The sequence below is a fragment of the Talpa europaea genome (genome assembly GCF_964194135.1).
Source record: "Talpa europaea genome assembly, chromosome: 4".
Lineage (NCBI taxonomy): Eukaryota > Metazoa > Chordata > Mammalia > Eulipotyphla > Talpidae > Talpa > Talpa europaea.
Window position 1 is genome coordinate 440,684 of NC_140070.1, and position 27,331 is coordinate 468,014.

The 27,331-nt window shown below is 66.4% G+C and overlaps 1 protein-coding gene across 1 annotated transcript in view; it reads right to left on the reverse strand.

Moving 5' to 3' along the window:
- CSMD1 (CUB and Sushi multiple domains 1) overlaps positions 1 to 27,331 on the reverse strand; it is a gene marked incomplete at both ends in the record, with an annotated part of 639,423 nt that overhangs the window by 76,448 nt on the left and 535,644 nt on the right. Inside the window, 11 exons of the mRNA XM_084232118.1 lie at positions 5,244 to 5,370; positions 5,631 to 5,822; positions 14,542 to 14,698; positions 16,635 to 16,804; positions 18,154 to 18,342; positions 19,236 to 19,451; positions 20,026 to 20,142; positions 23,036 to 23,224; positions 24,870 to 25,057; positions 25,998 to 26,136; positions 26,889 to 27,083. Of these exons, the coding sequence (XP_084088244.1) occupies positions 5,244 to 5,370; positions 5,631 to 5,822; positions 14,542 to 14,698; positions 16,635 to 16,804; positions 18,154 to 18,342; positions 19,236 to 19,451; positions 20,026 to 20,142; positions 23,036 to 23,224; positions 24,870 to 25,057; positions 25,998 to 26,136; positions 26,889 to 27,083 (1,879 nt within the window). The remainder of the gene's footprint in view (positions 1 to 5,243; positions 5,371 to 5,630; positions 5,823 to 14,541; positions 14,699 to 16,634; positions 16,805 to 18,153; positions 18,343 to 19,235; positions 19,452 to 20,025; positions 20,143 to 23,035; positions 23,225 to 24,869; positions 25,058 to 25,997; positions 26,137 to 26,888; positions 27,084 to 27,331) is intronic.

Consider the following 27,331-nt stretch of genomic DNA (forward strand, 5'->3'; position numbering starts at 1 on the left):
CAGGGTTGCGCATCTTACATCTTCCAATTATTTTAAAATTGGATAAATGAATTTTAGGAATGTATCCAAAAGAATGAGAAGTTCAAAGGAATTAGAAGCTCAGTAAATATAATACAGAGAGAAATCCATGAAGTATTGGTAAGTTAAAAGATAGAGAAAACACTATGCTTTTTATTTGCATAAATAATTTCACCCGTTATTTCAAATAATCTGACTATAAATTTTGGGGATTTTTTTTACAACTCTAGATGTTAAACTATAACATTTAAAAACGTATCATGAGATTTTCCTACAAGTAAATACACTCTGATATGGAGAAACCGTGAACACTGCGCCTCTGGGCCCGGGACAGGCCAGCGATGCCGTCGCCCCCACTGGTCATCAGCGTGCGGGCTGCCACTGCAGAAAGCAGGAAAAGGGCACAGGCCTAGACCAGGGGAACAGATCGCTCCTTACTGTGGATTCTGCACACACAGCAAATGTACAAACCTCAACATCGCAGGTTTACAAGTGAACTGACACCAGGGAAACAAAAAAGAGAATCCATTTTTCAGAGAGAAACCACAAGTCAATGTCCGACGCTACGCTACAGGGAGTCACGTGGTGTCTTTGCGGAAACTAACACGCGTCCCTCAAAGCCACACGCAGCGTGCGGGTCCAGGCAACTACAGGGAGGGCGTGGGGCCGAGGGCCACGGCGCCCACACCAGCACTTAGGCGCCCTTGGCGGACGCAGAGAGGATGGTGGGGACAGGCCCAGAGGCTGGCGCCGACTCACGGTCCCCGGTCCAGGACAAAGGCGGCGACGAGGGAAGACGGACTTCTCCACAAAGGCCGGCCGGTTTCCACCGTGGACGCGAATCCTCGGCTCCTCGCCAGGCCACAAGCGGGACGCCAGCCAGATGAGTGGGGACGCCCGTGTGGAAGGCACCAGTGTACTTCCCAGCTCGGGGCGAACAGGATTTCCTAGCCGGGGCGCAGAAGACACTGGGACCGACCCGGCAGGCGCTGTCCCTGAGACGCAGAGAGAAGCGCGTCCAAACGGGGACGGCTCATGGAGAGCAAGGGCCTGCGCGTAGCGACAGCTGCCATTGCCGCGCTGAGGACCGACCCCGAGGGTGAGGATGCCAGCGCCCAACACGGGGCCGGCGGGTGCCGCCCCACCTGTGGGAGAGGCCAAAGCCCCAGGACACAAAGGGCGTCGCTACAAACCCCGGCACCAGGCTCGTCCCGAGGGAGGTGGCTGCTGGAAGGGGCGGCCTCGCGAGCAGGCACAGCAGGCAGGGCCGGGCCCGGCCGTCCGGCTCCGCCACCGGGCCGCAGGCGCACGGGGCGCACGCCAGGCACACTTCTAGCACCAGCGCAGCCAGAACTCGCGTGGATGCCCGGGGCAGCCGAGCCTGGGCCATGCCGAGAACCGCCTCCGGAGTCCAAGGAATCCTGCGATGCGGTGAGTCTCGGGCACACGAGGTGACAACCGCTTCCCGTGGAAAGACACCAGAGGTCACGGCCAGACAGGCTGGGCAGGGAAATCGGATCCGAGCGAGGCTCAGACCTCCAGACGAGGGCGTGTGACAAGACCCCTGCACCTGTCCCACCTCCCCAGGCAGGACGAGGCGCTGCTGAGTGTGCGGGCACGAGCCCCCCTTCGCCTCAGGCGCCTGTGGTGGGCCCGTGGGCCTGTGGGCCGCGAGGCCAGGGCCTCCAGGAAAGCCGAGGAGGCCGTTGGCAGAGACGCCTGTCTCCCGTCAGACTAAGATGCGAAGATCGTTCCCTCCTGAGAACGTGGCGTCTCCACCTCTCACAACTGGGGGAGCCACGTCTGTTCCATTGAAGCCAATGCTGACCTGCCGGCGGCCCGGGGGCCCACCCACACAGGCGGCCAGGGCGCGGCTGCCCTGGCGAGAAGCGCTGAGACAAGCCAGACATCCCCAGGGAGTCAGGTAAGCGAAGGCCCCTCAGGCGGGGCTGTCACCAGGGCCGCCCAGAAGGCGGCAGGGCCACGAGGGCGGGCAGCCTGGGCATGATCGTCACCTGGAACACCTCAGGACAGCGCGGCGGGCGCTCGTGTGAACCTGACGAAAGCGCTGAGCCAGCAGCTTTTACACGCTTGCATTTGCAGCGAGAAACTAGCAACACAAACACCAGAGTTTAACTCCAGTTCTCCCGGGCGCCAGGGTTAGAGCAAACGACTTTCCAACACTGGTACTTCTCGGCAACACTCCTCAGGTGTCGCACCAAAGCGGGGAGAACTCGGGAGGCCCCACAAACACGCCTGCACGTATCCTCACGCGCTGCGCCGGTGGGCAAGGGAACCGGCCGCTGCCGCTCACAGAGCAGCGTCGAGACAGAACTGATGCCACTGTCGGCCCCAGTCAGAGAGGGTCCGGGAAGCTACTCAGAGACGCTAATCATACACGCGCTCCCACGTCACAGGAGAGGGGACGCTGACCTGAGGCCCAGGGGCCGGCGTCTCCCCCTCCCCGGCTCCGCCCGGCCCGCGGCGCCAAGGCGTGGCTGTCCGACGTGTCCGTCACTCCTTTCAAAAGGCCCGTCTGTGAACGTCCAGCCACGTCAGATGAGCGTCGGGAGTGAAGAGGGCCAGGTGCTGGGGTGGTGCGAAGAGGCACACGGGGCTCGGGTCCAGGCCTGGGGAGCCAGTGCGGGAGGCGGCGGAGGTGCCAGTGCAGCCGCGCGCGTCGGGAGCGTGGGAGGGAAAGGGGGGCCCAGGGAAGCGGACGGGTTGCTGGGGGCGGGTGTAGGAACAGGACGGGAACGGAGGTGAGGCAGGAGTCGGGGAGCAAAGCGGGGATGCGGGTAGCAGCCAGCGGGCAGGAGAGGCCGGCTCGGTGACTTCTGCTGTCATACGTCGCCCTCGCCCCAGCCAGGCCGCACCTCGGGCGGACACCAGGCTGAGCCACCCCCATGCCCGTCTGCGGGCCCAGCTTCGCCCTCTGTGCGTCACCCCTTCATGCCTGCAGGCGACTCTCGGAGGCACGTTCTTGGCCTGCGCTCCGCCGTGTGCGGAGACCCCGCAGAGGCCCACGAGGTGACAGGGTGGGGCTGCTGTGCAGGTGCCAGAAATGACGGGAAAGCAGCAGCCGGCCGGCCACAGGCCTCACAGGCAGCAGGGAGGGCCCAGGGCCAGCGCCGGGCACCCAATCCCTCCCCGGCCGAGCGCCAGTCCTGGTCACCGCCCCTCGCTCCGGGGCGTGCCGGCGCCTTGAGATGGCTCCCCCTTGTCTTCTCAAAGATGAGGGCGCTCCCTGCGGCCTCACAGGAAAGGGCGACTTGGGGCGCTTATGCCTGCCGAGCCTGGGTGCGTGGGTCAGCCCGCCTGTCCTGGGATCTGCACGTCTGCTCAGAAGCAAACCGAAATATTTCTGGGCCTCTAAGCCGGGCTTGCCGCCTCCCTAGGTCGCAAGGCCCGTGGCCGGCATCCCGGCCCCTCCTCGGAGCGGCGCCAGCTGACAGCCGCGACACGTTTCTGATGTCCTCATCCCGCAAGCGCTTTTCTAAGGGCGGTCTCAGGTGAAACTTCCTACCTACGAGCTATCAGGAGCGGAAAAACTTTCCAAGTGAGTTTTCCAGACAATTACACTTGCAGAAACGCAATTAAAATAAAGAACAAGACCCACGTTGCCGTAGGCGGCGCTACCCATGCTGTCTCTTGACAAGGTCCGGGCACTGGGGGAGACTCCCGGGAAGAGGGGAGTTCTGCACTTCCCAGAAGACCTGAACTAGGGAGTTTCCTCAGCAACGCCTGCTCATGCTCTTCTGCTTGTTCTTGGTTAATGCAAAAGTAAGTTAGTTATAAATTGGCTTGTGAAAACCTAATTCCGGCCAAGGCGTTAATTGGCCCGTTGCTCTTACCTATGAACTATTACAAAAGAAAGTAAAATTGCTAAGGTGTAGCCAGGAAAGAAATGTTTCGGCCCTGAGAACTATGGAGAACAAGCTGCCCTGACCAGCTGTGCTTGGAAACCATGGCCTACCCCAGGGGGAACGTGTTTGCGGCGGCAGGATGCTTCCTGGGATATGCAAAAGGTCAACAGTTTGCAGGCCGTGTGGGGGTTCGGTATTTCCAGTTAAGAGCTAGACTTCCGTAGGATTAAAATAGACTTGATGAGTTACCTTAGGCCACTTTGAAGTCATTGATAAATTAGCTGGATTATGCGTGTGCTGGGGAGATAGGCTGATTTTAGCAACAGCATATAGGGTAGGACTTCCACGCCCGCTGCAAAATTAGGAAAGTTTAATAGGGTGATTGTTACCGACTACTGGGCTGTCGTAGGTGATTGATCATGATGGGAAACGAGTTGCGGTTGCACTAAGAAAACTAATTGTCGCTGATGTTTTCCTTAAGGGGATCAAAGAAGTGCCCTTTTGGTAGGACCCCAGGAGGGTCTCTGTATGTTCATGAGAAAATATGGAATGATTGTTTTGCTTCAATGCTTACGGTGATGTCATCTCACCGCTCGCCGTAATGTATAAAGACCCGCCGAGACCCTCAGCAGGACATACTTGCACCTCACCAAGCGTCAGTGTCTCCTCACTGCCTCATCTCCCCCCTCCCCTCAGCCCTCAGTTTTCACCGACGACGCTGTCTCCTCCTTTCAGGGACTCCTGACACGACTTTCTGCTGAAATGGGCCTCCAGCACCAAGCACAGCCGCGTGAGGGCAGCACGGGCGCCACCTGCCGGGAGCTGGCCACGCAGTCGTCCCTATGCCGGCTCTGGCCCGTCCCTTGGGAAATGCGCACACGCCGCTCTTCGTGTGGCTGAGTCTACTGCACGCCGGGACGTCGCTCTTTGTCAAGTCCAGCTCAGCTGCTTGAACAGCACGTGCTCGGACAGCCCTGTCCAGACCCCAGCGCCTGGGGCTGTGTCCTGCCTCGAGCAGAAAGTGGTCTGTGCTCACTCAGCCTGCTCGGGGCTCAGAGGGCCTCCGGCCCAGGCGCCGCCCGCACAGGGCTGTCAGCGGAGGACGCGCACGCAGGGATTCCAGGCGCCCCGGCGCTGAGAACTGTCCTCCCCACCAGCCGCTGGAGGAACCGGACAGTCCCCACTGTCCGCCCAGGCTCTGGCCTGAGAGGCTGGGAGCCGCAGGCCTGTGCCCCAGGACAGAACCCCCAGGCTGCAGCCCCTTGTGTGTCGGGGGCAGAGATGCTTTAAGGAACTAAGTTCTGGAGCCATCCATGACCCGCCCACCTTTGCAGGTGACGGGGCCCAGGCGCGCGGTACCTGATGGTCCTCCCCGGGTCGGCCTCCAGCACCCATGTGCAGTGCAGGTTGTTGTCGTAGGGGGCCGGGTAGCCCGGAGACAAGATGCGCCCCGAGGTGGCTGCGTGGACCTGGCCCCCACACTCCGCTGCAAGAGACAGGGAGCCGGTTACTCGGGGCGCTCCTGGGGCCCCCTGAACACCCACCCAGGAAAGCCAGTTCAGCAGCGCCGTCTCCCAGGCCCGCGACGTTTCTTGCGGAGAGACCCCGACCTCCCGCCCCGGGGACGCGCGGGGCCAAGCCTGCTCTGCTCTCACCACAGCCCCCGAGGGCCGCAGGCGGGACGGCGGGCCGGGACCCCGCGGCGGGCGAGCAGACCCCACCCCGCCCGGCCCGCCCGGGACGCACCCACGCAGGAGGGCAGCGGCCGGTCCCACACCCTGCGGTGGCCGCCCAGGCAGGTGAGCGTGGCGCTGCCGTGCAGGGCGTAGCCGGGGCTGCAGCTGTACACGACCGCCGTGTCCGCGAAGTGGCCGTCGTCGCGGATCCTGTAGCTGTAGCTGGGGGTCCCGGGATCCTCGCACTTCACGAGGTCAAAGCCTGCGGGGCGGAAGCGGAGAGGAGCTTGGGGGGGCCGGGGAGGGAGGGAGCCCGACCGGGAACGCGGCCACCGCCACGGGGCCCGCCCGCCCGCCCCCCGCCCGCCCGCGCCGCTCCCTAGCGCAGGGGGAGCCTCCCCGAGACCCGCGGCCCGGGACCACCTTGTGTGGCCGGCGCAGCCCGCCCCGGCCCTGCGGCCGCCCGCCAGCCGGGCCCGACCCTGCCCGGGCCTCCGGGCGGGGCGGGCGGGGCGGGCGGGGCGGCCGGAGCGGCGGAGCGGCGTCTCCCTGAGCGAAGCGCCCTCCTGGGAGGCCAGAGCCGCGTCTCCCCGCAGGACCCCCGCACCCTGACTTATATCCTGGCTCAGGGAGCCCCGCCCACCAGTCTGATTGGACCATTTTTCAATCTCGTGGCTGATTGGACCATTTACACATCAGCCCATAGCATCTGATTGGTCCATTCCACAGTCCTGGACATGCACTTTACATAAAAGGTTTCTGAGCCTCAACTGCCTAACTCGCGGTGAGAGGCCGGTCCTGGCAGCAAAAATCTGATTGGACCATTGAGCACCAATCAGCTCATAGCTCCCACCTGATTGGTCCATTCCACCATCCCGGAAGTCCACCGCTCCATAAAGGGTCTGTGGGGCGCACCTGCCACAACCGACTTGCGGTGGCGCGAGGAGCCGCCTCAGCCCTGCGCGTCCGCGCCCTCCCGGGAAACAGCCCTTCAGTGCCGGCGCCCCTCCCCCGGGCTCCGAGCTGCGCAGCCGGGGCGGCGAGGGGGGGGGGCAGACCCCACCCGGGAGGGAGGCCCCGTCGGGAGCAGCGCCCGCTCCTGAGGCTCGGGGCTCCCCAAGAAGCCCCAGGGTCTGAGCGCAGATTCGCGGGGCGGGGCGGGGCGGGGCGGGGCAGCGCCGGCCTCCCCGAAGCCTCCCTGTCTGCCTGCGGCTGCCCGGGCCTCCCCGGCCAGCCCCCCGTGACCCCCGGAGCCCCGCCGCCCAGGCCTCCCCGGCCACCCTGGTGACCCCGAGCCCTGCCGCCCAGGCCTCCCCGGCCAGCCCCTGTGACCCCCGAGCCCGGCCGCCCAGGCCTCCCCGGCCACCCTGGTGACCCCCAAGCCCGGCCACCCAGGCCTCCCCGGCCAGCCGCGGTGACCCCCGAGCCCGGCCGCCCAGGCCTCCCCGGCCACCCTGGTGACCCCCGAGCCCGGCCGCCCAGGCCTCCCTGGCCAGCCCCCTGTGACCCCCGAGCCCGGCCGCCCAGGCCTCCCCGGCCACCCTGGTGACCCCCAAGCCCGGCCACCCAGGCCTCCCCGGCCAGCCGCGGTGACCCCCGAGCCCGGCCGCCCAGGCCTCCCCGGCCAGCCCCCTGTGACCCCCGAGCCCGGCCGCCCGGGCCTGCAGAGAGCATGCGGGAGGACAGACAGCAGGTGCAGATGCTGTGGTCTGAGGGCAGCCGGTCACGGTGGGCGAAAGGAGCGTGGAAAGAAGCGGGGGACGCGCGAGTCTGGGGAAGGCGGAACGCGGCTCCCAGGGGCTCACTCCAGGCCACGCTCGCCTGCAGCACACACACCTGACCGGCACCCCCGGGCTCGGGCCCTGCACGGAGTCCTGCGAGCAGGAGCCGCCGCTTAGGGACACTGACCTCACGAGTCAGCTCCCCGGCTTGGACACCCCTGACGCACCCTGAGACCCAAGAACACACCACGCCACAGTTCGTGCAGGAAGGAGCATCTTCTCCGGCCCCAAAGCCGGCGCGGAAACCTTTCTGGAGATGGAAGGGGCATTAAACACCAAGCAAGGAACAGAAAAGCACCCGCCACGAGGCCTGCGGCGCGTCGCTGTCTGCCAAGGGAGAGTCCGCTCCTTGCCTCGCGCCTCACCCAGCCGGGAGCGCCAGCCCGTCCCATGGCCTGACTGGAGACGTGAGCTCGCCCCGGGCTCTCCTCTCCCAGGCTTCCGTTCTCTACGGGTCACATAACTCCCTCTCGGTGTCGCCAAGCCCCGCGCCGCGCAGGAAGCCCGAGCCTCAGCCCCACCAGAGCCACATGGCAAACAGCCCCCGCCCGTCCGAGAGCGGAGCAGCATCTGGACGCTCCAGGATCCAGGCGTCCAGTGTCCAGCCCACCGTCGCGCCCTCTTCGCTCACAGGTCCCCCGGGCTCAGGAACTGTCGCCGCTCCAGGCGGACGCACCAGCTGAGGCGCTGCGGACGGGGTGATGAGCCTCTTGGGGGCTCCCCAGACGGCTTGCACGGCAGACCCTCCCTCCGCGGCCCCTCGGGGGTCACACGAGCCACCTTCTGAGAGTTCCCGCGTTTGCTCCGTCCCAGCCGACGTGGTGGCAGAATCCCGGGAGGCTCTGCCGCTCGAGCTGACTCTGAGTCTGCTGTGGGAGGGCATCTGCCTGCGCTCTGATCAAAATACCTCAGAAATAGTTAGGATTTTCTGTTTAGATCTGCAAAGACATTCCTCCCAAGTAGAGGTACTTTGTTTTCACGAGAACCTGGAAGACTTTAGAAGCATCGGTGTTAGGGAGATCAAGAGTTATGACTGAAAATAGAAATATCCTTTTCTCTCTCAAGTCTGTAAGAAGTCAGAGTTCAGAGGGTGATTCTGTGTTTTCTTTATGTTGTTAGAGCTTTTAAAAAGATTAAATCAAGTTATTTGTGTCCAAACTATTAAGAGTTGCAACTGTGGTTTGAATCTATTCAGTAATTCAATTCCTCTCTGTCTCCAGCACTTTCTTAAGACACACACTCGGAGACGCAATGGGAAAACTTCCCGGCCAAAACAGGCTCCAGGCCTCCGGCGGGTGAGAACCGCTACGTGGGGCTCCCGCAGTGACGACAGCCTCGCTACCTGAGGATTAGATTCGGCGTCTCCTCAATCTCTGACCACGCGTCGGCGGTCATGGCTCCCACTCCAGCCCCAGCGCCTGGCGCGCCCCGGGCCCCGGGCGAGGCCCCAGGAGGGTACGCAGGTCCCCCTGAGCCCACGGGAGGGGGCCTGGCCCCGCCAGCCCTGCCAGCCCCCTCCACGGAGGACGTGACCGGAGAGGCCTTGCCGGCTCGCACCTGAGGGCACCGAGAAGGGCTAAATGAAGCTTTGGATGTTTCTGGAAACCTATCGGCTCGTCCTTCCCTGGACATCTTCGATGCGGAGAACACCCTGCTCTGGCAGCCATCTCTCCGGTCATCAGCGGAAGTTGCCGCGTGTGGAAATGCCCCAAACAAAAAATGCTTCCCACGCCCGCTCAGTGGACAGGAGGCGGCCCCACACCGACACGTTCTTTCTCGTTCATTCTCTTGATGACGCCTCCGTGACGAGGGGGCTCGGGGAGGACTCGTGCGGCCGGCGTCGGCTCACGGGGCTCGGAGCTCGCCGGCTGGGATCTCCCGGGATGGCCGCGGGCTCTGGCTTCAGACAGAGCTCCTCTGCCTCGGGAATGAAACGTGGGTGAAGTGCGTGTGACTGTAAGTTATTTTCTGATAGATTATGCGTCAACGTTGTTTGTAAGCCGGCACTGGTCTCCGGCCGGTGCTTCGCCAGCTTGTCCCTGTGTAACTCCTTGTCCCGTGCGCTTCTGCTGTCCCCTGTGACCCCGAGACCCCGCGGTCCAAGGGCTCGGATCGTGTCACACGAGAAGCCCCGCGCGGCAGAGGGAAATCCAGAAGCAGCCACGGGGCACAGGCGGACGGAACTCACGGAGCCACCACAGCCCGGGCCGGGAGTCAAACCCGTTTTAAACGTGACGCGTGATCCCTGCGCACACGCTAATGCTCCGCCTGTGATGGCCCGGCAGGCAGAGGGGGTGGCCCTGGGGGCCACGGAAATAGAACACTGGGCTGAGGCCCCCAAAATCCCCGGTTGGGGGGCCCGTGTCCCGGGCAGAGCTGTTTCCAGGAGCTTCCGTGTCTCGCGGGAGCGCTGTTCTAAGCACGTGGGGGCAGGTGAGGGGGGCTGGAGCCCGAGGGCTCCCTGCCTGCCTGAGTGGACACGGCCTGGGGGGAGGGCCGGGGAGGGCAGGGCTGCACGGGGCGCAGACGGGCATGTGCGGCGCTCAGGCAGTGCGGGTGCAGCTGCAGCAGGAGGGAGAAGCAGGAGGCCTGGGGGTGGAGGTGAGCGTGACCCCGAGGAGGGCATGGCGAGCGGATACGCTGGGCCTGGAAGCGTGGACAGTCCCGCTCGGGCGTGGACGGGGCTTTTTTCAGTTACAGGATCCAGAATGCCCTGGCCCGTGCCAGGGGAGCCACGGCAGAGACATGACCGTGACCGGCTCCCTCCAGCCCCACGGGGCTGCACCCCAGACCCCGCCCGCCCCAGAATGACCCTCCCGGAAGCTCCGGGGCCTGCCGGCGCTCTCACCGCGGTCACTGCTCTTATCGCCCCAGGAGAACGGACAGGAGGCGTCCTGGCTCGCCCTAGAATGTTTGTTTTACTGCGTTTGGTGAAGCCTCTGTGCACCTTCATGTTCTCAGTCTCCAGCCGCACGCTCGAGTTTGAGCCTGGCCCCTCAGTTACTGACGTCGCCTTCTCTGGGCTCGGTGCCTCCCAGTACCAGTGGCCAGCAGTCCAGCCATCGGTCCCAAAAGCTGGACACAGCCGTGTGGAACAGTTACCCACCATCACAAAGTAGAACAGCTAATTGCAAAATTAAAAGGACTTATTCACAAAACTGGGCCCCGGGGAAATCACGCCGCACTGCAGAGGGCTCCCCGGCCTTGGCACCTGGGTGAGGGGCAGCCTCTCCGCCTGCTGCGGGCGGGCGTCCCCGGCTCCAGGGCTGCGGCAGTCTCTGCGGTGCTCCGGGACGGGACTCCCGCAAAGGCTCGCCAACCGCTCAGCGAGTCCACGGTGCCGATATGGCCCTGGCTCTCGGCTCCGTCCACGTGACAGGCGGTGGCTGGTCAGACCGTGTGGACGCCAAGGCCCTCACGGTCACCCCGCGGCCAGGCCCCTCTTGCAGCAGCTTGGTGTGGGCGGCCCCTGGGCTCTGAAGGTGGGGCTGGCTTTACTGCAATGGCAGGAACCTCACTTCGCCGGGGTGTCTCCGAGTCTCCAACGTCCGGGGCGAGCACCCGGCAGCCCAGCTGTGTCTTGTCATGCCCTGGGGCTAGACCAGGGGGCTGCCACTCTTGGTGTCCACGGTGCTAAAGCAGATGCCACGAGGCGACTAGCACCCTCTGGCGGCTGCCCAGCTGCTGCCCCCTGGGGCTGGTGGGTGCCTTTGTCCCTCCCGGGAGCCGGTGCAGCTCCTTCCCGCCTGCCCGTGTGGGCACTGCGGGGACGTGTCCATGTGTCCTCCGCACAGGCGGGGCGAGGCGCCCACACAAGCACCCAGGTCCAGTCCCACCCAGGCCTCCAGCTCCACGACCCTCGGGAACAGGGAGGAGAGGCAGCCCTGGCTGGGCCTGAATTCTGAAGTCAATTGCTTTTATTCTGGTCCTTTTTTTAGAAAATGTTCTTAAAGTGTATTCAATAAATATTTATTATGCACCTGCTATCAGACAGACATAGTTATTTTCCCCATAATGGCTCCTGTGTCTGACTGACAGCTCTGAGCTTATTCCAGAGTCAAGACAGGAGCTGGGGACAATTCTGATGGCCTCAGAGTTCCCGGTGGGGGTTTCAGTCCTGCTGCATGAGGAGACACTTGCAGACAGAGCGGAGCCGTCTGGGTTCTGGGGGTGGGGGGCGGTGGCTCGCCACTTGTTGGTTCCGGGAGGCTGGTGAGACTCAGGCCAACGCAGCCGAGGTCCACGCACATTCCGGGGAGGGCCAGGTGGGCTGGGCAGGCGCCCCGTGGGCAGAGGCAGGTGCCCACAAGCCCCTGTTCACGTTGCCAAGCCACATGCTCTGGGAGAGGCTCAGTCACACCCCCAGTCAGCACCCTGCGCCGGGAGCGCCCCCACGGCCGGCACAGGAGGGAGGCAGGGTGGGGCTTCCCTTCCAGGGCCAGCCTGTACCTCGCTCCCGCCGGGGGCTCAGCCGAGGTCTGTAGTCCAGTGTCAGCACACCCGAGCCTCAGGCCCAGCAGGAGTGTCGCCTGGAACGGGGTCCCCACACACAGAAGGCGAGACGGCGGGCGCCCAAAGGCGCGACCCCTGGCGGCTTCGAGGCCATGGAAGGGGAGTGTCAGAGAAGCAGCCTCTGCTTTGAAGACACACTGAGGAGCTGTCGGCCGGGGCCCGCGCTCAGATGGCGGTGCTGGAGGGCACGGGGGCGGGAGGGGGGAAGGTGGGTGCAGGCACCTGTCCCCCCGGACGCCACGGGCGCTCGCCGAGCCGCATTTCTACTCTGGTCACGTGCCCCGACTGGCTCGTGCGTGCACATTAATTAGGGTCTGAAAGCCTGAAATATCAGTTTCCCTAAGCAACGCAATTAACGAGCAAGAGGCAATTACGAAAGTCTTTTGAAAATAGTCGGAAGTGCCTTTTCATAGCCTCACGCGCTAGAAATTTTCTCCAAGCGATTTAAAACCATTTATTTCCAAAGCATCTTCTAGGGATGACTATTTGAATCAGGTGTCTGATCCCACTGTAGGAGTCTGGGGTTTCATAGACTTAATTACTTGGTGTTTAATCTAGGAATTTAGTCTGTAGTTAATCATATTTTGATTTCAGAGCTATTGGCACCGTCACCGCTTCATCATGACCGGAGCCCTTTCCGAACTGGCAGGACCTCGGCCCGAGGGACGCCTCCCCGGCCAGCCCTGGCCCAGGGGCCGCGAGTGGGACAAGAGGCCCGGACACCTCCCCCCCGGCCCCAGGATGGGCTCGCCCGAGGAGCTAAACGGCCGTCAGTCACCGCCAATATGACTTTCTGCTGTTTCCAGAGTCTACGCTGCTACGTGGTCACAGCTGGACAGCGCCCATGACACACCCACAGATCCCACTCTCCGGAAGTTACTCGGAGGAAGGGCGGGGCGGCTGGGCTGGACGCCACGGGGAAACTGAGTCACAACAGCTGCAGGAGGAACCAAGACCCCACAGAAGGTCAGCAGCCCGGGCCCGACTCCCGACACGCCGACCGGAACAAAGAGAGGAACCAGGATCCTAAAGGCAGGGTCTCCGCCCGGAGAGATGCCGCTCTGGGGCCTTCCAGAAGCTTCTGCACAGTGAGCGCGAGGACCCAAAGCTCAGACACCACGAGTCATCCTGGCTGGACGTAGCTGGAGGGCGATGGCAGCCGTCGCCAGGGCGGGACGTGGCGAGAGATGAAGGTGGCGTGGGCCCCATGGGGAGGCGCTGGCTAAGGGCCCAGACGTGCGTGGGGCGCAGCCGGGGCAGGGAGTGGGTTAGGCGCATGGACCCGGGGGCATGGCTGCCAGGAGAGCCAGGACTGCAGGGCCCGGGAGCGGCCAGCGGCCTGGGACTGTGCTCAGCATGAGGGGGCGTCACCAGGGGCCCGGGAGACACTCGTGGGGACAGGCGGGGACAGCCGCGGGGGGGCCCCGGGCCCCCTGAAGCCCCTTCCACAGGGAGAAGCTCTGGAAAGCGGGATCACGGTGGAGAACAGACTTCCGGCGCCAGTTCTGCTCAGTTACTTCGCACGTGGCGTAATCTTCCTGCTTTCCACTTTCAGAATCTCTTCAAAGCGACGTGAAAACGAAACTTTGCTGGGAGTTGCCGGCTACACTTGACTGTGGGGCGCTGGGCTGAGGCGGCCTGTCTCTCTGCGTCCTTGCCCGTGTGCGATGAGTCGGTCTCCACGGTCACTCGCGCTCGTGGGCCAGCGCGCGAAGCCCCCAGTGCCCCGAGCCACGCGTCTGTGCCGTGAAGACTCCCACGGCCGGCCCGGTGAAAGGCTGATGTTTCCTGATCGTCCACGCTTCTCAGTTCACTGCCGTCCACGTAATGTGCTGTCCACCCACCCGGCCACTCACCGGCTGTCCACGTAACGTGCTGTCACCCTCCCAGCTGCTCATCTGACTCTGTCCATTACCAAAATGCTCGTGTGACAGCTGCCATATCTGAAAACACACGTTTCTTCTCCTTGGCCTTTACCTTCCTTAGCTGTCTTCGAGTTCACCTTCAAGTGAGCACGTTTCCTGGAGAGCCTGGCTCCACACCGCTGCGCCCCCAGTCGAGTGAACCCTGACTCCATGCCGCCGCACCCCCAGTCTTGGGTGAACCCCGACTCTGCGCCGCTGTACCCAGTCTCAGAGGAGCCCCGGCTCACGCCACCATGCCCAGTCTCGGGTGAACCCCGACTCCACAGCGCCCACACCCAGTCTCTGGGGAGGCCTGGTCCACGCCGCCGCGCCGGTCTTGGGCACATGGTGCATTTAGTTGTCCGGGAAATCCCTGTGACAAGGACCCTCCCACCCGGGCAGAAATCTGAGTGGACATGTGTGTGCAAACGCTTATCCCCCTGATGCGGTCAAGTGTGCGTGTGACGCGCCCTCTGGTCTGACACGCGGCGGTGTGGACAGCCAGCGGGCGACACAGGGCAGACAGGCGGGGGGGCACCTGTGGCGTGGTGCGAGGTGGCCATCCAGAGACCGTGGCGGTGGCCCCGCTGGACATTCCAGAGCTCTCCTCTATAAGCCTGCGCGCATTTGCCTTGGTTCTGTCACAGTCGGCATTTTTAAGCCCGGAAGCTCTTCCACACACATTTTTCTTTCCAGGCACAGCCACTTGCCCGTGGACGCAGAAATAGCCCAGGAGCTGGCGCCCTGCGGCCGCAACAGGGGTAGGGGGCTGGGGGACACTTACTGGTGTAGGTGAGCTGGAAGCCCTGGCGGGTGTCGGAGCCGTCGGAGTCGAACTCCAGCCACAGGTGGTTGGACGTGCTGTTGAGGACCCGGCCCTCGAGCTCGCTGCCGGTGAAGGCGCCCAGGGGCCGCGAGGCACTGTCCTTGCCGTCATAGACCTGGGGGAGAGGACCCCGCGTGAGCCGGCACGGGACTGGCGTCACCGTCACCCTAACAAGGAACTTGATCTTCCAAGACAGAACTTTGCACTAAATGGTCCCCGAGTTACAGAAAGTGGGGCACACTTTTGTGGAAGTTCCGCCTGAACACCCCTTCATGCAGCTGCGGCTTGAGAGCCCACCGCTGGCCCAACAGTGAGCTGGTCAGGCCGACTGGCCCCAGAGCCACGCCTGAAGGGTCTGCTCGCGGGGAGCGTGCCCTCGTCTGGCCTCTCCTGGGCCCCTGTTCTTGTCACCCCACAAGGCCCCGGAGACGCGGTCGGAGTGGGCCTTGCCTGGAGTCGGCCCGGCTGCGCCTGCTCAGGGCTGACGGGCTTTGAGCTGGAAGGGACTGGCAGTGCCCTGGCGAGCGGCTGTGTCGCACCCACCCCGAACTCAGAGGGCAGCAGCGCTCTGGGAGCGTGGGCCTGACGCACATCTGGGGTGACCGGGCCCCACACCATGCTGCCCTGCTTCCCTGGTGCAGGCTGGCGGGGCCTGAACGCTGGCAGCGGGCCCCGGGGCTGGGAAGCCCACAGTGCAGGGCGCCCGGAGGCAGCAGGCCAGCTGAGGTGCCATGGAGCTGCGGGGCGAGGGCCTCTCCCAGCTCCACAGGAGCTAAGCCCCAGGGCTGAGTCCAGCCTGCTCACCCCGCCAGCCCCCGGCCGCTCCTGGCGCCACCAGCAGGGCCGAGATTCTCTTAACTTGGCTTTTCCACAAGCGGCAGGAAGCACCGCGTGCCCGGGGAGGCCCACAACGCGGCCTCTTTCTGGCCACACCACGTGGGGGCGGCCGAGGGACATGCTGCCACTGAGGGTTTCTAGCGCTGAGATGCTGATCAGCACCCTCACTGACACGCGTGTCAGGACAGACGTTCCCGGGACGACGGCTCCTTCGCAGCTGCCCGGGCAGCCAGGCCTTCGCCTTTTTGTTATGATCGACACCTGGCGCTGCGGCCATCGTGGAAGGGAGTCCTGCTCCCTCCAGCCAGCGGCATCTGTCAGGCCTGCTCAGCGCAGTCGCCCACCGCTCACCCGCACCGATGGGCGCGCACCCTGGAGAGTCTGCTGCAGACCCGCTGCGTCTAGAGCTGAGGCCATCCACGTGGCGCGGGACACGACACTCACCCGCAGGCCCCGACACTCCCGTGCTTGCGGCTCCCCAAGGGGCCCAGGGCGGGGCCATGTCATGTAGGGGGAGGTAAGCAGACGCCTTGGAACTGTGGGGGGGGGGCAGGAGAGCCGAGTCCCAGTCTTGGCCCTGGGCCTGGACATGGTGCCCACTCACGCTGGGACCAGCATTCTCTGCGCTCAAACCCCCCTCCACGTGCTGAGAGGACCTGCGAGGACGCCACGTGTAGCCTTGCGATCTGGGGAATTCCCAGTTGGAGCTGGGGTTATATAAATTGAGGTGAGGCTTAGGAGCCCCTACACCTGCCTCCTGCCTTTCCTCTGGGGCCGTGCATAATGTGGGTGGTGGGTGGGCTGGGTCCTGAGCCCCCAGGCTGGGGCGTCCCTCCTGGCGCTGGCTCTTGGTGACCTCTAAGGCACAGAACCTCCCCCTTCTGCATGGGAGGCCACAGCAGGACACGGTGTCCCGGGCTTCTTCTGAGAGCCAGACCGTGTCCAGGGCCACCCCCATCCGCCACGCGGCCCTGCGTGGTCACTTGCACCATGACCGTGGGGGGGGGCGGGTTTTCTGCGAGCCGCTCTGTGCAGACAGGCCCCAGGCCTGGCCCCGTGTGTTCTGCCACTGAGTCCTCAAGGCAGCCCGGGGGCTGTCTCGTGGCGCGTCCAGGTGTGGACTGGGGGGCGCGGCGTCGCGCTTTGTCCCGGACGCCTGCAGGGGTGGGGGGCGCGGGCGGTGGCTGAGCCTGGGCAAGCCCGGGCGTCCGTACCTTGAGGACGTCACCGTGGAACAGCTGGAAGGTCGGGGCCCGCAGCCGCACGCCCTTGCCGGGCTCTGTCTCGACGCTGTAGACGCACTCGTGGTTGTTGTCGTAGTTGGCCGGGAAGTTGGGGGACAGCAGCGTGCCTTCGTTTCCCCGGACGCTCGCGCCGCACTCCGCTGGGGTAAACGGGACAGTGAGAAAAGAGGGTTCAGAAGTGGAACCACTGACGTGACGGGGCGCGGCTTCAGGCCAGGGCGGCCTCTCTGTGACGCGCAGCTGACCATCCAGTCTGACTGATCACCCACGGGACGGGAGTGCTCCCCACGCGCCCGCTGCCGAGCCGCCTCGGTCCTCTAGAAGGCCCAGACCCCGGACGCCCGCGGCCTCAGCGCACCCGCCTCGCAGGACGCCCGCCAGCCCCCAGCTGCTCCCGCGTCTGCCGGCTCCGAGCGGCCCCTGGGGGGCGGGGGTGGGGCAGCCGGGCGGGGGCCACCGCTCCTGCACACTCACTTCGCATGAACAGCCTGTGACCAGGGTGAGACAGAAAACCGGGTGTGTGCACCCGTGTGTGCCTGCGCATGGGTGTGCAGGCGTGTGCACCTGCGTGTGTCACTAAATGCCATGTCCTTTCCTTCTTCAGACCGATCAAAACACGCATGCACTGCTCAATAAAAAGCAAAACCCTCCCAGACACGGGGAGGGCGCCCGGGCAGCAGAAGAGGGGTCTGCGCCCCAGTGGGACCACCCAGCCTGGCCCTTGCCCGGCCCCTCCGCGGCGTGGTGATTCGTCCGGACATTGCTCAGGGCGGCAGTGAAACCCCGAGGCCCGAGAGACCCAGTGCAGAAGCACCTGCTTCCCTGCATTTGTTTCATCTTTCATGGCTGCGGAGTCCTGTTCTCACAACCGCCCGCCTGTGTTGGGGCAGCAGCCGTGAGGCTGGGCTGCCTCCTGGCCCCAGGCTCCATCGTGTGACCGCGGGGCTCAGCCGGCTCTTGGCGGGGCAGGCCCATTGCAGGTCCGGGGCTGAGACCGGCCTGAGCTGGCCCTGAGCCCTGGCCCCTCTGCTGGGTGCCGGGCACGGTTCTCAGCAGGCAGTGGACACCGCCCCGCTGTGAGCTTCCGCCCCGCCTCAAGGCACCCAACAGGATGCCCTCGACCTCCAGATCCTCAAGGACATTCAGAACATGCGCGCTTGGCATCCACCTTGCCGAGGGTCCCGCTGTAGGACGCCCCGCACCCTCCCAGGAGCCGGCAGGTGCTGGAGAAGTGCCCGAGCCGCGCCCTTCTCCCGGCCCCTCACGGCGCCTCTCCACGCCCATGGGGCCGGCCGGGCGGAGCTGACGCCTCCTTTGTGTCCAGCCTGTTGGCAGCGTCTGTCTCCTACGAGGCAGCTGCTCTGGGCCCTCTTCCTCAGCCCTGAGACTGAGGCGCGGCCCCGGCTGCCCCCTGACTGCCCCGGCTGCCCACCCTCCCTGACCGCGCAGCCCGCCCGGATGAATGAAATGAAAGCGTGTGGCCACCTACCCACACACCTTGGCAGAGGTGCGCTCCACACACGGCGGCCCCCGCCCAGGCAGGTCAGCTTGGTGGCCCCTTCCAGGCGGTACCCCGGGAAGCAGGAGAAGGTCAGCACGTCCCCGACGCCAAACTGGAAGCCGACCCTCCGGCTGAAGGCCGGGACGCCAGGGTCCTCGCAGGGCTCCAGGTCGTACTCTGAGCAGGCGGAGACGCGGGGCAGAGACTCAGGGCGCTGGGGACACACAGGGACCCCAGGCGCTGACCCAGCGCCCCACGAGGCTGCTCCCAGGACAAAAGGCTGACCTCGCGCCACCCGGAAAGCCCCCGAGGGTAAGCGCTTCATTTGAATGAAGAAGTCGCTATTTATCTGGACATTTAAGAAATAAGCGCCATTAATTTAGTGCCAATTGGTGTCCAGGCAAAATGTCTCCAGAAGGAAAGGCTCCTGCCCGAGCTGAGCTCGGGCCCTGCGGAGCTGCTGTGTGTGGCCCCAGAGGAGGCAGCCCCCAAAGGCCTGCGCCGTCTGCTCTGCCGCCCACCGCGGACCTGGCCGCGGCTGGAGACGGCGCATCGGTCTCCACGCCAGCGTCCCTCAGACTGCCCCAAAGCCACGGAGGCCAGGGCGAGCGTGCTCTGCCGTCCTGGGAGTCGCGGCTGGCTGCCAGCGCGGGAGCCCACCCCTGCTGCGGCGGCCCTGGCCTGCCGGCTCTGCGGGGGCCGTCGAGGCCCAAAGGACGGAGCAGCGCGGCCCCGCCCCGTCCCGCGGAGGACTCTGTCTACGCTCCTGTGGGCGTAGAGAGGGGCAGCCAGTCTTCGGGGGACACTTTTCAGGGGGAGAGTTTGCGGGGTCTGTAGGCCAAGAGGCGTTCTGTGGCTGGCAGGCGGTGGGCTGGGCTGGGCCAGCTTCTGGGAGGGCCGCCCACTCCCTCCCTCCCGGTCACCCCGTGCCAGCACCTGCCTGTGACTCCCCCCCGCCACTCTGCACCCACAGGCGCGCACACATTCACGCACACTCTGCACCCACACTCACGCACACACTTAAGACACTCACACACTCTCGCCCGCCCTCGGCCGCAGAGCCCGCGTACCCAAGAAGGTGACGTTGAAGCCCTCGTAGGAGATGGAGAAGTCGGAGATGAAGCGGAGCTGGGCGGTGAAGTTGCCGAACAGGCCGGCCTTGACAGTGTGGGGCAGCACCGAGCCGGTGAGCCTGGCCACGGGCGCCGCGAAGCTGCCGTCCTCCGAGATGAGCAGGTAGTCGTGGGAGCTCTCCAGGTGGAAGGTGTGGAACATCATCTGGACGCCTGGGCCAGAGGGGGCGTGAGCTGCGGGCGGCTCCGGACGCGGAGACTATGTGGCCTCAGTGAGCAGAGCCGCGTCCCGGGTGGGAAGGCCAGGTGGGGGCTGGGCAGACAGAGCGGCTCGAGGGAGGGAGGCGGGAGGGGGGGACCCGCGTGGGCGAGTGAGCGGAGGTGGATGAGCCCGTGCAGGGACAGACAGACAGGCAGGCCTCCAGCCAGGCGCCAGGACACAGACAGGCGCAGACACAGGCCCGCAGGCGCACAGCGGGAGCTGTGGGCAGCCACCTGGGTGGTGCCCCCGGAGCTCTGGCCCAGGGTCCCAGGCCCCCGCAGAGTCCCCTCGGGTCGTCCCCCATTTCCTTCGGGTGAGCCAGCCCTTACATCCACTGGGCGTGGCCCCCTTCCTCACCACTGTCCCCGCCCCCGGCCGCCCCTACGGGAGCGGAGCAGAACATGAGGCCGACCCTGCGCGTGGCACCGTGCTCAGAGACCCGTCCCCGAAGACACGGAGACACGGAGCCGCAGGCTCTCTCTTTTCTCGCCCCCGCAGTGCCGTCCGGGCAGGCGCCGGCCTTACCCTTCCCGTGAGAGACTTCGATGGTCCACGTGCAGTTGAGGGAGTTGGGGTAGAAGTCCGGGAACCCGGGGGAGAGCACCGTCCCGCTCGTGCCGTGGATGTAGCCTCCGCACAGGGCTTAAAACAGGAAAGGCACCTTAGGGTCAGGCCCACAGGCCCGCTAGGACAAGGGGCTTTTAGAGCGTCCTCAGTAGCAACCAGGGCAGGCGCAGCCCGTGCCCGGCGGGGGCAGGGTGGGCGGCCAGCGCAGCTGCCCTTTAGGAGGCAAGGGTGGCCCGAGGGGGTGATGCTGAGCGGAACGGCCAGAAGGGATGCCAACTGCTGCAGGATCCCCCTCAGGGCGGGGTGGGGGAGACAACAGCCCCAGCAGCCCTCCCGGGGCAGGCACAGGGCGGGAGGAGGCGGGGTGAGTCTGACTGCGGTGGGAAGCGGCTTGGAACCTGCCAGTTGCCGCAAACTCGCGGAATAAAATAAATCAAAGATTTCCCTGGCCTTTGCCTTTCCCCACATACAAAGAGGGTGACGTCGCCCAACGCCCGTGTTATTTTTCCAAGACTGAAGCGAGGGGGCTCCCCGCGAGGAGATGCGGGCAGCTCCTCTGACATCACGGGATGTGACACGTTAAGGTCAACATTGGCTTCTTCTTCCTTTGCTGAGAATTGGGGTTTTTTAAGGTTTAAATATCCTTCTGCTGTGTCGTCTGTTACGATAAAGCAGCCCTGGGGGTTGAGGAGATTGCTTGAGATTTTAGAGGCCGACAGGAACGATCCTCGCAGTTAACCCCAAGCCGTCGGCATGACCCCGACGCCCGCAGAGCCAGCACCTCCCAACACCCTGCCCTCGCAGGCTCATCCTTCCCTGGTAGGTTCTGCAGCAGCAGTGACACAGGGCCTCCACCCCCTGTCCCCGTGGGGGGCGCGCCTCGGGTGCAGGCGTCTCGGGGGGGCACACCCGGGCCTCGCCTCAGCTCCAGGATGCTCAGCCCGCGGGCAGCCCGCGCCTCCAGACCGGGTCCTGCCCAGGCGGCCGCCGCGCCTGCTGTTACCCAAGCTCTGGGAGCCTCAGCCCTGCAGACCGTGCCGTCCTCCAGGGGAGCATGCTGTGTCTGCAGAGAGCGCGGCTTCTGGGCGCCACTCTGGGCCTCAGGCTGGTTTTGACCAGGCCCTCTCCAAGTCCTGTTGGCCATGAGCTCACCGTCAAGGCCAGGGGGCTGTGCTGAATGGCCTGTGCTGGGCACCCACAAGGCTCGCTGGCTTGCCCAAGGCCTCCTGGCCACCCCTGGCAGACTGACCCGAGGACTCAGCCCAGGCGTGGGGAGGCCCTTGGGCGGTGCGTGGGCCCAGGGAGCAGTGTTGCTGCAGCCAGCGCCCTCAGAGGGACTGCCCCAGAGGCCTTGGCCTCCTGGTGTGAGGACATGGGGGTGCGGGAACCAGCTCTGGGGATCCAGTAGGTGGGGACGAAGAAGGTGGTTAGGACAGAAGTATTGGGAGGGAGGGAGGGAGGGACTGAGCTGGGCAAGGAGTGGTCAGCTGCTGGGCAGGGCCAGGAAACAGTCTGGTTAGATACCAAACCACTGAGCACAGCAGCCATTGATACGGAATCAAGAATCCCCGTGGCCTGAGCCGGGCAAGTCCTCTTCCGGGCAGAGTCCCGGGGCCAGAGCACCATGGTGCCGGGACCAGCAGTAGTGGGCGACCCCGATGGCTGCGCATCCTCTGCGAGCCGAGGACCACACGGCTCTGCACCAGGCTCAGCGGCCGCGGCCTCCACCCCTCGGCCTGCGGGGGAGCCGGACTGGGGTGACTGGGAAGCCTGCCCTGCCCAGGGCCAGTGCCGGCCGCAGCGGTCCCCAACCTAGTCTCGCCGAGGCTGGCCTGGCAGACAGCAAGCTCCTGTCTTGGGGAGAGAGTGTCCGCTCAGCTGCATGCACGCGTGACTTATCCTGCTGTGGGTTTTGGGGGCTGCTTAAGAAAAGAAACTGGGTGCTAGTGCACGTGAGCAACGCTAAGGCCTTTGAAGGGGAGCCTTGCCCTGGCGCTCTTGCTCCAGCGGGCCCTGAGAGCAGCGGACGTGCGCACACAGACCGCGCTGGGACGCCCTGAGCACGGCGGACGCTCCCCCTGCCAGCACGGGGCGCCTGGTGAGCGCTCCCTCTCCACGCGCTGATCACGGAAACAACCTGGTGCTGAACGTTCAAACCAAAGTGCCGCGCTGACCCCGAGCCCCGGCCGCTGGGCGGCGGCCTCCGCTCGCTGTCTGTCCTGTGTTTCTGTGAACACGCGTGTGCAAGGCCGCCAGCGTGTGCCGTGGGCACCTGCGGTCACCTGCGTGCTCGTGTCCCCACGCGGGCGTGTGCAGCGGGTGCAGGGGTGCGCTCTGCGCGTTGGACTGTGCGTGTGCGCCCGGCACCCCCCCCCGGGGCTCTGGGGGCGCGTCCCTCGGGCCGGGACAGGGTCCGGGAGACCCAGCGCCGGCCCGGCCGCGCCGCCCGAGCTCCCGTGGGCGCTACGTGTGTCCTGGGCCGAGCGCGGCCCCGCTGTGCACCGGTGCCCGCCGTGGTGCCCGCCGTGGTGCCCGTCAGGGGCCCGCGCCGCCCGCTCGGCCCTGTTGGGAAACGGGGTCTCCCGCGGACAACCCTGGCGGAGAGGCCGTGGTCTGGACAGGGCGAGACTGGACCATCCCTCCATTTCCCTCCCGTGGGTGCTGCACGGCGACGGGGCTCTGGAGCGGCTGGGGCAGCCCCTGCTGTGAGCCCAGCTGCAACGCACGCTGCCCCGGCCGCCCAGAGCCGCAGGGGCCTGGCTGTGGCGCGGCCGCCCTGGGGTCTCCCGGGGAAGCCGAGCCGGGTGAGGGCCGCGGGGGCCATGGTACAGAGCCGACGCACCGCCCAGCTGGCCTGGCCCTTGTGCACAGGCTCCTGCTGCGTCCAGCCTGACTCTGGCCAGCCTGGCCAGCCGCGGGAGACGGCCCTGCCCTCCCTCCCTCCCTCGCGGCCCACGGCGCCACCTACCGTCGCAGCTGGGCAGCGCGTGGCTCCACTGCTGGCTGCTCTCGCACACCAGGGGCTCCTCGTCGCTCAGCGTGTACCCCGGGTCGCAGCCGAAGGTCACGGCGGACCTGACGCCGAAGTCGCTGCCGCGCCGGTGGCCGTTCACGGGGATGCCGGGGTCCAGGCAGGAGTCAGACTCCAGGGTCACACCTGCTTGCACACATGGGGCCGGGTCAGCCCCCGCGCGGAGCAGGTGCGCGAGGGACGGCGGGGCCGGAGGCCATGCGAGGGAAGCCCACAGGCCTGGGCACCCCGCGCTGTGGGCAGGAGGCAGCGGGCAGCTGGCCGGGCGGGTCTCCCTCCCTGCTCGCCGCCTCGCCCCTTTACAGGAAAGTCGGCACTACCCTGGATGGCGTCCGCCCTGCCCGCCTCTCGCCCCCTCCCTTAGGTGACCTGCTGGATGCGGCGGCCACACGCCCGCTCTCCTGTGCACGCGCACACCGACCCAGCACACACGCGAATGAAGTGGCTTTCTAAGTGTGCGCTCCACCAGCCCACGGTTCTGAGTCCCCCGGGCGGCTGCCCTGAGGGAGGGGGAGCCTTGTTAGAAGGTGCCAAGGAGAGTGGCCCCGGGCCAAGCCCTGTAACCACCTTGAGTCGCTGTTCCTTTTCCATGTCACGCTCTCTCTTCTCAGAGTGACACGCCACTCCCCGCACGGGCATGAGTGTAAAGGGCTCCACGTAAGCCAGTGGGTCCAGAACACTGATGACTTGAGCTACTAACCCAGCACCTTCCACCGTGTTCAAGCTGTTTAACCCCCAAGAACGAGCTCCGGGAGCATGTTTGTGATCGCGGCTCACCTGTAACCACAGCTTGGGTGATGCACCTTATGAAGAGGGCATCGCATCTGACATTTTTGCTAAGGGACCACAAGGAATGTGCCTGCTGTCTGGTAGTGACAGCGGCTGAGCTCCCCACGTGGGCATGGTCAGCGTGCGAGCCTCCTGGAGCCAGCCAGGGTGCGCTCGGGCTGGGCAGGCGCGCCGGGGAGGCTGCTCCTGGGGACGCTGGCCAGGGGGCAGCTGTGCCTGCACAGGGCGCAGGGCCCTGCCGATTCCCGCCCTCCCAGGACCTGGCCTGCCCTGGGCTGGTTCCAGCAGCTTGTCTGGGCAATGGCTGTCCCAGGACGTCCACCTCCCCCTCGGTCCTGCTGGGGACGCCTGCATTTTCAGCGGGTCCCAGGACTGGGGGCGGGGGTGCAGATCCTGCCGTCTGTAATGCCGGCCCTAAGCCTCACGATTGGGTGAGCACCAGGTACAGAACCGCAAAACACCACTACCGGGGCGCTCTGCTAAGAAGAAACATTACAATAAGCGAGAGAAAAGGAGCAGCGAGGAAAACACCATCTCTGCCCCAGGACTGGGCCGCGTCTCCCGGAAGCACCATGGAGTCACCAGCGGGAGATCCCACGGCTTCTCCCCAGTAGGTGGCTGAGGCCGCGCCTCCACCCCTGGGGCGCTCTACCGGGGACCCCCACGCACCCACGTTGTGGGCGGCGCTGTCCTCCCTGCACTGCACCCTGGAGGGCCAGAGGGCCCGTGGCCAGCGTGAGGCCCCCCTTACGGAGCAGCCCTGGCTAGGAGGCCCGGCCGTGGGCGTCCCCGAGACCCAGGCCGGAGCAGGCTTCCGCCCCAAAGCCGCGCCCCAGAAGAGCCCCTCACACCCGGAGCCCGCTCGCGACCACGGAGGCCCGGCCGCAGCCCCGGCAGCCCCGGCAGCCCCGGCGCCAGGGAGCAGCCGGAGCGCCCCGACAGAAGCCCGCGGGGCCGGCGCCCTGGCCCACGCGCGACTCACTCTCGTAGCGGATGAGGAAGCCCACGCTCGCGCGGCTGCTGTCGGTGGTGAAGAGCAGCGACAGGACGTTGCCGGTGCTGATGAGGAACTGGGGCGCCTGCGTGCCGTGGTACTCCCCGATGAGGGGCGCGGCGCCGCCCGGCCCGTCCCGCACCTCCAGGGTGTCGTAGTTGACCTCGGTCTGGAACCTGCGGGGCAGCGTCGGGCGCGGCCCTCAGACACCCGGGGCCGGGGCTGGGGCTGGGGCGGGGCCGAGCCGGCGGGGAGCCTGCGGCGGCGCGCGGGGACGGCGACCCGGAGGGCGACACGCTGAGTGCCGGGTCCAGACGCCCCCGTGCAGCTCCCCCGAAGGAGCGACCCCGAGAGACGGGCAGGAAGGGGCGCGGGGGGGGGTCCTCGCCAGAGTGCCCCACCCCAGAGACCCGAGTCCTCCCCCGAGTCCTCCCCGAGTCTCCCCCGGTGCTCCCCAGAGCCCCCCACAGTCCTCGCCCAGAGGCTCACCCTGCAGAGCCGCTCACCGCGCGCCGGGCCCCGGGGCAGCGAGCCTGAGGCTGGCAGGGATGCCAGGACCCGCGCCGCGCCGCCCCGCCCCGCCGTGCCCGCCCCGCCCACCACGGCCCGACCCCGCCCCGCCCTCGTGCCCGGCCCCGCCCACAGCCCGGCCCCGCCCACAGCCCGGCCACGCCCACCACGTGCCCAAACCCGCCCACAGCCCGGCCCCGCCCACCACGTGCCCAAACCCGCCCACAGCCCGGCCCCGCCCACCACGTGCCCGGCCCCGCCCACAGCCCCGCCCCGCCCACCACGTGCCCAGCCCCGCCCACTCCGCCCGACCCCGCCCACTCCACCCGGCCCCGCCCACGTGCTGCCTCGCCACTGTGCCCCCCACCACTGTGCCCGCCCCGCCCACTCTGCCCAGCCCCGCCCAGGTGCCCGCCCCGCCCGAGGGCCCCGCGGGCCGCGCCAGCGCGGGGAGCTCCGGGAGCCGGTCCAGGGCCTGCCCTGCCCGCCGGGCCGCCTCCCGGGCAGCTGCGGACGGAGCCGCCGAGGCCGGTCCGGGGAGCCCTGGCGCGGGGCGCGGTGGGGCCCGCGGGGCGTGGTGGGGCCCGCGGGGCGCGGCGGGCTCACCTGTCGAAGGTGATCTTGACGGCGTGGCCCGGCCTGGCTTCGATGACCCACTCGCAGTTCAGGGAGTCCTTGTAGTAGCCCGGCCACCCCGGGGGCAGGATGACCCCGCTGGCCGCCGTCAGGTGCCCGCCGCACGGGGCTGGAAGGCAAGGGCGCCGCAGGTGAGGCGCGGGCGGGCGCCACCCAGACCCAGCCCCGGCTGTACCCCTGGGCGCGTGAGAGGGGAGAGCCCGGAGCGGCCGGCGCAGGGTCAGCCTGGCCCCACGGGCACCCACGGCCGACCGGGCGCGGGGCTGGAGCAGCGGGCGGGGAGCAGGGCCTGGGGGGACACTGCGGGCCGCGGGGGTGCGGGCAGACCCGGGAGCAGGCCGCGTGCCCCGCGTGCCCCTTCACCCGGCTTGTGTTCCTTGCAGTAAGGTAAGTTTTCGTGCACGAAACTGAATTGTTGGCGAACGTTAGTAAACGGAACCTAATTCGTGGCTGATGAGCCAGGTCGGGCCGGGACTGGCCGGGCGGAGCGCAGGGCAGGGCGGAGCTGAGGGCCCGGGCGGGCAGCCACCGCGGACGCTCATCTGTTCTACTCAGCCGCTTCACTTTCTGATTTATTTTCCTCAAAGTTTTTTGCTGAGATTTCCACCCATGTGTGAGCGGCACGTGTCAGATGAAGTGTGTGAGAACATGCCGGGCACAAAGACCCGTCCTTTGGAAAGACGCCTTCGCAGTGCCCGGCACCTGTGCGCTGACGGCACCGGGGCCCAGGCGGCGGCCCGGACACCCACAGGCACCAGCGCAGGAGCCGGAAGGACAGGACGGGCCGGGCCCGGGCCCCGCGGTCCGGGGCGTGGCGGGCGGCGGGCTCAACCAGAGGGCGCGGCAGGCGGCGGCACCCACCTTCGCAGCGGGGCACCGCGGCGCTCCAGACCACGTTGCCGTCCTGCAGCACGCAGGTGATGGACTCGGCACCCTGCGTCTTCACGAAGCCGTCGTCGCAGTGGAAGGACACGGAGCTGCCCAGCAGGAAGCGGTCCCCGAAGCGCCGCCCGTTCACCGGGATGCCGGGGTCGTGGCACTCGTTCTGCCCAAACGCTGGGGGACAGGAGAGGGTGGGCAGCCCCAGGGGGGACACGTGGTGAGACCAGGATACGCGTGTTCACGGGCAAGCAGGCTGTGTCCCAGGCGCCTCCACGGCCGGCGCCCCTGCTGGCCTCCCGAGTGGCCTGGGTGCCCCCGGTGGCCACGAGCTGCCTCCCTACAGAGTCGGGACGGCGAGCCTGTGGGCAGCGCTGCAGGGGTGCTGGTCACTCTGACCCCACATGGCTCCTGAGAGCAGCAGC